Source organism: Heterodontus francisci, chromosome 24 (assembly GCF_036365525.1).
Source record: "Heterodontus francisci isolate sHetFra1 chromosome 24, sHetFra1.hap1, whole genome shotgun sequence".
NCBI lineage: Eukaryota > Metazoa > Chordata > Chondrichthyes > Heterodontiformes > Heterodontidae > Heterodontus > Heterodontus francisci.
The window spans coordinates 13,254,366-13,265,591 of record NC_090394.1 but is presented as its reverse complement, the minus strand read 5'-3'; the positions used below and the strand labels follow the sequence as shown (position 1 = coordinate 13,265,591).

At 39.7% G+C, this 11,226-nt stretch overlaps 1 protein-coding gene across 2 annotated transcripts in view; it reads right to left on the bottom strand.

Moving 5' to 3' along the window:
• Positions 1–242: 242 nt before the first annotated feature.
• Positions 243–11,226, bottom strand: part of luc7l (LUC7-like (S. cerevisiae)) — a 59,997-nt gene continuing 49,013 nt past the window's right edge. The window contains exon 10 of one of the 2 annotated variants that reach the window (XM_068055686.1): positions 243–7,370. In XM_068055686.1, coding sequence (XP_067911787.1) covers positions 7,298–7,370 — 73 coding nt within the window. In that variant the 3' untranslated portion in view covers positions 243–7,297. The other variant, XM_068055685.1, reaches the window with a different exon arrangement.

Below are 11,226 nucleotides of genomic sequence, written 5' to 3'. Positions count from 1 at the left end.
CCCCTATTAATTTTTTCGGGACTTCTGGCAAGTTATCCTCCTTTTCAACTGTAAATACTGAGGCAAAGTAATTGTTCAACATAAAAACAAGAAATGCTGGAATCGCTCAGCAGGTCTGGCAGCATCTGTGGAAAGAGAAGCAGAGTTAACGTTTCGGGTCAGTGACCCTTCATCGCTAACCCGAAACGTTAACTCTGCTTCTCTTTCCACAGATGCTGCCAGACCTGCTGAGCGATTCCAGCATTTCTTGTTTTTATTTCAGATTTCCAGCATCCGCAGTATTTTTCTTTTATTATAATTGTTCAACATGTCTGCCATTTCCCCATTATCAATGACAATATCTCCACTTTCAGCTTTTAGTGGGCCTACATTGCTCTTGACCACCCGTTCTCCCTTTATGTAACTATAAAATTTCTTCTTATTGATTTTGATGTCCCTTGCAAGTTTCCTTTCATAATCTCTTTTCGTAGCTCTTATAAGCTGCTTTGTGACCCTTTGTTGGTCTTTGTATTGATCCCCTTCGGCCGGATCTGTGCTGTGTTTTGCATTTTTGTAAGCCATTTCTTCTTGTTTTATGCTAACCCTAATCTCTTTAGTTGTCCATGGCTGTTTTTTCTGTGAAGTGGATTTTTTTCCTCCCTGGGGTATGTACTCGCTCTGTATTTCGTTAAATGTTTCTTTAAATATTCACCACCGTTCTTCAGGATCGAGGGATACAGGTGAATAAATCATTAAAAGCAGCATCACAGGTCGACAAAACAATTAAAAATGCCAAAAAAAAGCATTGGAATTTATTTTTAGGGGTATAGAATTCAAAAACAGTGAAGTTAAGTTAAACTTATACAGGACTCTGTTTAGGCTGAACTTCGAGTAATGTGCACAGTTCTGGTCACTATACTATAAAAAGGACACAAATGATGATTCTAAACTCAAGAAAATACAATTAAGTTTATGTAGCCTGTCACCAGAATTTAACATTTTAAGCCCTGGCATCATTCAGGTCAATCTGCACTGTGGCTCGTTCGTAGTCAATATATTTTTCCTAAGGTTCAATGCCCAAAACTGAGTGCTGAATTCCACACAGGGCCTGTACAGATTAAGCATCCTTTCTCAGTTTTGTATTTCATCCTCATTCAAATAAGGCCAACATTCTGTTAGCCTTTTTGATTGCTTTTTGTCCTATGTACTAGCTTTTAGTAATTTGTGTACATAGACACCTATATCTTTCTGCTCTTCCATTGCTCCTAATCTCCCACTATTAAGAAAGTATTCCGATTTGTCCTTCTCGGATCCAAAGTGGATTACACTTCCCCACATTGAACTCTACCGGCAATAGTTTTGTCCACGTCACTTTGTAACTTCCTGCTCCCATCGACACAACTCACCATGCCTCCTAATTTTAAGGTTATGCCGCTTTGTTCTAGACTTCTCCCACCTGAGGAAATAGTTTCTCTCTATCTACCAGGCTGTCTCCTTTAATCATCATAAAGACCTCAACAGATCACCTCTTAATCTTCGCTATTCGAGCAAATATTAATCTAGTATATTCAACTTGTCCTAATAATTTTACCTTTTTAGCCCTGATATCATTCAGGTAAATCTGCATCGCACCACATCAAAGACCAATATATCTTTTCTGAGGTGTGGTTTGCAGATCTAAAGACAATAGTCCGTATGAGCTCTAACCAGAGCTTTATATATCTGTGCATGAACTCAATATTTCCTACACCAGGGAGAGAAGCCCTTCTTCATGAATGTACACTCCAGGATCTTCTACTACAGCATATAAGGCTGTACATGTGCAGTCAATGATGCTCTGCACCAGAGGAAGCTTGCAATTTTGATAAAGCCTAAAGAGCTATCTTCCTGCTTCTGATTAGTTCAGGTGAACAGAGCATTATCTACCTAATGCTAGACTAATATTGCAGATGGCACCTCCAATGACCTTGAGGCATAAACATTCAAGGCCAGGGACATTCAGTCATAAGCATGACCTTGTGCTGGACTGCAGTAGGTGACGTCGCTGTATGATGGCCTTTCTGGTAAACAAGAGACTCCTCACAACACACTGCTCCTAGGTGAGCTGCAGGTATGAAGTTCTGGGCTTTACACTCAGGCCCTCTGCAGCTGCAGCTCTCTAGACTCTACCCTGCTGCTCCTCCTCCTTCAGTGACAATGGCATCCTAATCACCACAACCATGAATTCCAACAGAGGTTTGCCAGAAGCCACTGATCAAAAATCTACCACAGACTCAGCCATATAATTTTCTGAAAAGATTAACTAAAAAACAAAAGCAACACACCTCCACTACTGATGTACTTGGCTGCAATGTGTCGTATCTGCAAGACGCACTGCAGCAACTTGCGAAAGGTTCTTTGGCAGCACCTACCAAACCAGAATGAGCCTTTGGCTTAAATGTAGTATTCACACCCAGGCCAGGAGGCACAGGGTTTAAACCCTTCTCCAAACAGTCCTGGCAAGTAGAGGTTCTGAATTCTGGTTTGACATCCAATAGAATACTTGCAACCCATGAGTGCGTCCGCCGACCCCCTCATTGGATGGGCCATTGGGAGATCATAAAATTACTCCTGCTGTAAAGGACTAACCATGTAATTAAACACATACTTTGTTTCTGTCTTCACAAAGGAGGACACAAATAACCTCCCAGAAATGTTAGGGAACCAAGGGTCTATTGAGAGGGAGAAACTGAAGGAAATTAGTATTAGCAAAAAAAAAACTAATGGGGTTAAAGGCTGACAAATCCCCAGGGCCTGATAATCCACATCCCAGAGTACTAAAAGTGGACCTGGAAATAGTGGATGCATTGGTGGTCATCCAAAATTCTATAGACTCTGGAGCAGTTCCTATAGATTGGAGGGTGGCAAATATAACCACACTATTTAAAAAAGGAGGGAAAGAAAAAACAGGGAATTACAGACCAATTAGCCTTACATCAGTAATGGGGAAAATGCTAGAGTCTATTATAAAGGATGTGATAGCAGAACGTCTAGAAAGCAAAAAAAGGGATTGGACAAAGTCAGCATCTGTTTACGAAAGGGAAATCATGTTTAACAAATCTACTGGAGTTTTTTGAGGATGTAACTAGTTGAATAGATAAGGGAGAACCAGTGGATATGGTGTATTTGGATTTTCAGAAGGCTTTTGATAAGGTCCCACATAAGAGGTTAGTGTGCAAAATTAAAGCACATGGGATTGGGGGTAATATACTGGCATGGATTGAGAATTGGTTGACAGACAGGAAACAGAGAGTAGAAATAAACGGGTCTTTTTCCAGGTGGCAGGCAGTGACTAGTGGGGTACTGCAGGGATCTGTGCTTGGGGCCCAGATATTTACAATATACATTAATGACTTGGGTGAGGGAACTAAATGTAACATTTCCAAGTTTGCAGATGACACAAAGCTGGGGTGGGAATGTGAGCTGTGAAGAGGATGCACAGAGACTCCAACCTGATTTGGACAAGTGGAAAAATGCATGGCAGATGCAGTATAACGTGGATAAATGTGAGGTTATCCACTTTGGTTGTAAAAACAGAAAGGCAGATTATCTGAATAGTGATAGATTGGGAAAGGGGGAGCTGCAATGGACTTGGGTGTTCTTGAAAGCAAGCATTCAGGTGCAGCAAGCAGTTAGGAAGGCGTATGTTGACCTTCATTGCAAAAGGATTTGAGTACAGGAGCAAGGATGTCTTCCCACAATAATACGGGGCCTTGGTGAGACCACATCTGGAGTATTGTGTGCAGTTTTGGTCTCCTTATCTGAGGAAGGATGTTCTTGCCATGGAGGGAGTGCAAAGAAGATTCATTAGGCTGATTCCTGGGATGGCAGGATTGACGTATGAGGAAAGATCGGGTCGACTAGGCTTATATTCACTAGAGTTTAGAAGAATGAGAGAGGATCTCATAGAGACCTATAAAATTCTAACAGGACAAGATGGCCTAGATGTGTGGAGGATGTTCCCAATGGCTGAGGAGTCCAGAACCAGCGGTCACAGTCTCAGGACACGGGGTATGCCATTTAGAACCGAGTTGAGGAGAAATTCCTTCACTCAGAGGGTGGTGAACCTGTGAAATTCTCTACCGCAGAAGGCAGTGGAGGCCAAATTAATAAATATATTCAAGAAGGGGATAGATATATTTCTTAATGCCAAAGGGATATGAGGAGAAAGCAGGAACAGAGTACTAAATTAGACGATCAGCGATGATCTTTTTTGAATGGCAGAGGAGGCCCGAATGGTCTACTCCTGCTCCTATTTTTTATGCTAATCAACCATGGCCAGAGCCATTCAGATTGTTAGTCAACTTCCAAATCCTTGCACTACTTCATTAGTCAGGCCACAACTTGAGTGCCATGTGCAGTTCTGGTCACCTCATCACAGAAAGGATGTAATTGCACTAGAGAGTACAGAGGAAATTTATGAGGATATTGTCAGTACTGGCAAAATGCAGCTATGAGGAATGATTGGATAGGCTGGGGTTGTTCTCCTTGGAACAGAGAAGGCTGAGGGGAGATCTGATTGAAATGTACAAAATTTTGAATGGCCTGGATAGAGTGGAGGTGAAGGGCCTATTTACCTCAGCAGAGAGGTCAGTGACAGGGGTGGGGGGGGGGGGGGGGGGGGGGGGAGGAGGCATCGATTTAAAGTGATTGGTAAAAAGATTACAGGGGAGATGAGGAAAGATTTTTTTCACCCGGAGGATGGTGGGGGTCTGAAACTCACTGCCTGAAAGGGTAGTTGAGGCAGAAACCCTCAACTCATTGAAGAGGAGTCTGGATATGCACCTCAAGTGCCATAATCTGCAGTGCTAAGGACCAAATGCTGGTAGGTGGGATTAGGCTGGGTGGATCGTTTTTCAGCCGGCACAGCCACGATGGGGCAAGTGGCCTTTTTCTGTGCCATAAACTTTCTATGATTCACCTTTCTGTAAGAGGAATGCAAAGATACGAAAACAAACTCCCAAATCCGCGACCTCCACCACCTAAAAAGGCAGATGAAGCAGGTGAATGGGAACAGCATCCTGACTTACACATGTATTGCTTGCCGTTCCTTTATCTTCACTTGGTCAAAATCCCAAACACTCCATCTAACAGCATTGTGGGAGCACATTCACCATATGGATAGCAGTGGTTCACAAGGCCCACTACCAGCAGCTCAAGGCAACTAAGGATAAGCAATGTCACTGATGCCCACATCCTGAGAAGACATTATTAAAATAGCAACAAAATTAACCCAAATATATTTAAGTATCACTAGAAATGGCATCTCTGCCTGAGAGTTCTGTGAGAATGGTAAAATTGACAAATAGAATGTCAAAGCTGGGGGCTTGAACCAAGAGCAATTGCCTACTTTGCATGCTTAAATACGTGCCTCCAATTTTCAGGGCAGCGTGCGAGACAGTTAAAAAGTTTCCTCCTTGTTCATGTAACCATTTCTTCCAGGCTCTCGATCGATAATTTTTGCATTTCCTAACCCATCTATTAAACTTTCCTCTCCTCTGTAAGCACAACACAACAAACACACATCATGACCTTAACTTACTTTAATACTCTTTCGTTCTACTTTAAATGTTATTTTTGTTCAACCCATTGCTGTGACCATTTTTCTCCTTTTAGTTGGGCTTCTGGCAGGAACACCCTTTATAATTTTACTTCAATGTCCTTTCAGTACTGACTCCCCTCAGTTGTTTTATACTTATAATCGTTTAGTATTACATTGCAATGGGATTTGAGTACAGGAGTAAACAAGTCTTGCTGCAATTGTATAGCGCCTTGGCGAGACCGCACCTGGTATATTGTGCACAGTTTTGGTCTCCTCATCTAAGGGAGGATATACTTTCCAGAGAGGGAGTGCAACGAAGGTTCACCAGACTGAGCCCTGGGATGGCGAGATTGTCCTATATTCTCTAGTTTAGAAGAATGAGGTGTGATCTCATTGAAGCATACAAATTTCTTACAGGGCTTGACAGAGTAGATGCAGCAAGGATGTATCCCCTGGCTGGCAGGTCTACAACCAGGGGATACAGTCTTACAGGTAGGCCATTTAGGACAGAGATAAGGAGGAATTTCTTCACTCAGAGTGGTACATCTTTGGAATTCTCTACCCCAGGGGCCTGTGGAGGCTCAGTTATTGAGTATATTCATGAAAGAGATTGATAGATTTCTAGATATTAAAGGTATCAAGAGATATTGCAGGATAATAGTATCGCGGTAGATCAGTCATTACCTAATTGAATGTTCTCCTTGAACCTTGATCTTTTTCAATGATAAATATTGATGTTATTGAAAGATCTGACCTTCAAGTTTGCCCCTATTTATTATTCTTTATAAACCTCTTTCGGACAGAGACTGCCTTGTAATTCTTGCGCCCCTCTTCAAATTTAGCTGGTTATACCAAGATTTTGTGCTGCCAAAAAGGCATAATGTAACTCTCCCAGCAGTAAAGTATTACCTCGATACAGATGCCTTTTCCAAATTATGATAGCTCCCAAAGGAATCCATCTACCTTATTTGTTGCTGATGATCAATCTTCAGAATGTCAGCTTCAATGTTTGTCGATCCCGTTCAATTTCAAAAGGTGGACTGCAAGAATTATTAGGTCAACAAATATGACCGCAAACAGAAGTAAATCAAGAAATCTGTCTGTGATTTTGAAAAGTTGTAAGATGTTACTCTTCAACTATGATTCTAATTCCCTGACCTATATGCTCCTTATCAAATTGTATTCCATGAAAACTGTGTGAGAGCCTTTGCTCATCACAGACCAGGACTTGAACTTGAAAACTTTCCTGTTCTGTAGACCTCAGATACCACTGCCATAACCAACTGAACCATTTAGAAGCTACAGGCAAGTAAAGTACTTAATGTAGAGGCATGGCTGGAAAATATAGAAACTTGTTTATGTGTGCACCTGCTGCTGACAAAAATATTCAGTAAAATGAAAGTGGGATGGAAAATAAGTCAGTGTATGCAGGAAAGTATTATTGCATTAGAGTGGTGCAAAATTCAAAATACAAGCAAGATGGAATGAAATAATTTGACATCAGTTGAACAATCCTTTTATAACAAGCAGATGGACAAAATTAAAGTTTAATGTTCATTTTCTTTTAAATACGGGAGAGCAAATGATGTGTTTTGTGCTAATTAAGGTGAGAAATGCAAGCACTGGAGAATGAAACAAATTTTTGGTTCTTTTTGCACCTACCACCAGAGTCGAGCATTCCACGACCGGATATAGTTATAATATGGAATAAGCTCAAATTAAAGATTCCTCTACACTTCAGTGATCTGCCTTGACATCAGCACATCCTGTGCTGCACCGGTGTGACACTTCCCACAGCAAATCCGATAACCTGAGTGACAAATCATATTGCAATGCAGTTTGTCATTCATTAAGCTTCCAAGAATATGAATTCAAAGGGAAGTCACAGCCAACACTTAAAACTTTATTTCTGTATTAGGTAAGTAGCACGAGTGCTTTAACTCCATTAAACACTCCTTTTAAACAATGACCTAAATTGAACTTGCAGTATTTACAACTGATGTTCAAATAGACTCCAGGCGAATCTGAAAAGTTGTCAACTTTTGTTCTGTAAGGATTCGGATCATCTGTTATGAAGTAGTGTCATTACTAGGATTGGAAAAATTGAACCAAAAAAAGCAAAAGAAGAGAATTGATGCACTTTTTATATCAAAACCAAATCTTAAAACAGGTACGCACAGCAAAACAAGGATTAAATTCCTGGCTTTGCACCCTGAAATAATTGCAAAAGCAATGCCCACCTTTGCGTTCTGGTGATAGTAAGCATTATATTATTTTTGAACAGCATTCTTCATGAAATAATCAACATTTTCAGACACCAGTTTCAAAATATTTGTGTAGCTTTGCAATACTGAGGAAAAGAATGATGTAAATTTAACCATTTCCCTTTATTGAAGAGAACACTATTTCATTAGGGATTGTATATTTATGATGCATAACACTTTTATCCTTTATTGTCTCAGTTTGTAAAAAGCAATTGGAATGCTTGCTGGTATTGTTTTTATTGACAAGTTGGACTAGGACAAGTTGCTGGAAAGAAACTCATTTTACCTTCCTTCTAACACTTGAAAAATGTGAAATAGAAAAATTGCATGTAGGCTTTATTGATACATCGCCCTCAGTCCAATAAGAGTTAGTATCTCTTAATTTACTTCCACTGGACATCTAACCAAGTCAGTTCTATTTGTAACTTACTAAATGTAAAACCTAAAATAAAGCCTCATTCCTAGAAAGGTCAATTAACTGAAGCTTTTTTTTTTTTTACACACCAGAGTCTGTAATGTGTTAAGACTAATATTCACCACAATAAGTTTTGCTAAAATCACCAGTAAAATCTAGGAAGAAAACCCAAAACATGTAAGTTGCTACCATAAACAGTACACTAGAATCTGTAACAGGAATTCTATGGTTGTTGCCCCTGATCCTGAACGTGCAAACAAAAAAGCAATTACAATTAAAAGTCCTGGGAGCAGTTGAAGAAATATAAAGTTTTGTTGGATTAGTTGAAACTCTCCATTTTTATATTTCCAATATAAATTCATTTTAAATCATGACATTTGCAGGAGGTACATATAATGGTTGCTGCCATTTTATTATGTTTATCACTGGTACTAGTAAAGGATTATGCACAGCTAGCAAACCAAAGTTATACTGTAAGCTGCATTTTGCTGTGGATTACACTGAGCCATGCTCCTGACTGGCTAACTTTTAATGTTAGAAGGATGTATACAGGAGTGCAGCTTCTCCCATACCAAAAGGATTCCAAATAAATTTATGAAGTGTCACTGAACTTTGAAGGCACTTCAAAATGCAGCTTTGAACCAGGGTAGAGCTAAATGTCACATGGTGAGAAGCCCAACTGATAGTTTCCCAAGTTCAGTCTCTCCCAACTTGTATGCACTGAAAACCTGACTTACATTACCACTCGTTACAACACTCACCAGAAACGACTTCATTATGATGCAAAATGGTGGTGTAAAAGCAGACTCTGGTGATAACTATTGATCGCAACCAAAATTATTTTGATGGTTTGCCGCTTTAAATGATAATTGTTTTATATGGAAAAAGTTTTTTCCAAGAATTATGCACCTAAGAAAAAAATAATTGAAATTTTTGTAACACAAATTGGACCTCAAAGCAAGTTCACTGTCTATTTAACTTGAACATCACTGGAGCCTTTGCTGCAACATAACTTGCAGACTCAGACAAATACCCAGAACAATGACATACCAAGTAGATATCAACCTGAAAAAGTTACAGTTTCACAAAATTATCAGAGGTTTCTTGAAGGGATAAAAAGAGTCTACTGGGGTGAAATTTCACATGGTTTTCCTCCATTGTCTGCTGTAACTTCAGCAGAAGAGCCACAGAAACCCTGAAAAACAGCATAAATTCCATTTATGTTGTTTCCACAGCTCTTCCACTGAAGTTGCAGCAAACGTGTGGGACAGCTCCCACTGAAATCCTCCTCCTATGTAGCCAGATGCCCAGTTATAAAGTTCACACTTTTAGGCAACATGAATTTATTCTGTTGTTAGAGTGGAGACCAAACTGCTGACTCACTAGACAGGTACTTAAATACGCTTCAAGTTGTTTTGTTCCATGCTGGTTCATAAGATAACCTTTATTAAAAAAATGTATCCACTTTTAATATTTATAAATAAACTGCCTAAATTGTAACGCTACTGGAAAACAAGTGCATATCTACAGCTATGAAAATCTGATATTTTCTCTGCCAAAATGAAATTTTAAAATGGCAGAAATCATATATAAACACGGGAAAATTCAAAGAGGGCCTAAGAATGTTTTCAGATTTACAGTTTTACATTAACTATTTTGTTTCAGTCAATCCTTCAGATTTCACCAGCCTCCCTTTCTTCTGGACTTGCTGCATTTAATTCTGACTTCCCATTTGTACTCTCATGTTTCCTTTCTGAAGAACTCTTCTCCTTTCGATCCTTATCTCTTGATTTTTCCCTAGGAGATCGATCCCTTGAAGACCTTTAAAAACAACACTTTTATTTAATACAAACCTTCAGTATTTCAGCTTCCACAACGACCCACAAGGCAAACTCTCCAACAGGTGCAGTATGGAGCTACATAGGAAAACTCCAGATTCAACCCTGATGCAAGCCAGCATCAGTCTTGATGCTTCTGGACTAAGAGATTAAATGTTACCCAGGGTTCCCTTTTTGATCATTATTGAGGAACCACTGCTGAAATTATCTGGTTTAGTTTTGATGCCTTCCCCACTCATCTTCAGATGGCTGAACAGTCTGCCAAGAGTCACCATTCTAGGTTTACACCTCAGAAAAGAAAGGGTTAGAACAGATAGAATATATTGGAATGACTGGGGTGAAGAAACCAAAATTAAAGTTAGAAGATAAAAATAGAGCATAAAATATATCAATAGGAGAAAACAGAGTTGACAGAGGGAATGTTCAAGATATTTTTTAAAGTAAAAATTGTGTTTTTATTTGTTTTAACTCCATGCAGATTATTGTAATAAAGCTACTCCCAACAATGATATAATTATTATACATTAAAAATGAGTGGTCCTGGGTTTAAGGTATTCCATCAGTAGGGGTGTATGCACTGTTAATCTAACATTAAAAATTGAAAGCAATCACCAGGAATGGTCAACCTCCTGTTACCAAGGATGTTTTTACCCCTTCACTGCCCTTCAAAAATCAGGAATCCCTCCCCACCGCTGCCACAAAATGTAGGAAAAAAATCTGTTGAGAGAAATTGTAAAGCATCAAATGCCAGTTTGGGAAGCAAGCCAGTGAAATGCTATTTCTTTTTTGGACTACTATGAAATATTGATCCTTTGAGCAGTGCAATTATTAATGAGGCCCTACAGAATAATGAATACCTGAGTCTGATTACAGTGTAGTAGTCTCTTAAGTGTTAAAACTGCATGAGGAAGCAGTGACTATAGCTTGGAATCATTCCCAGCCTCCCTCTTCTTTTCTCTTGTTTCCCACCACCACCCCAATCAACCCTGGTTTTCTTTGGTTCCCTTCCTATCACATTCTTCTTCCACTGTATACATTACCTATTCTCTGTATTCTGCTCCTGCGCTCTTTCCCTTCCTCTATCTTGCTCTTCTTTTCTCCCCACACCTCCTCTCCACTGCCCTGCTCTTCCCTTCCCTTCCCTCCTCC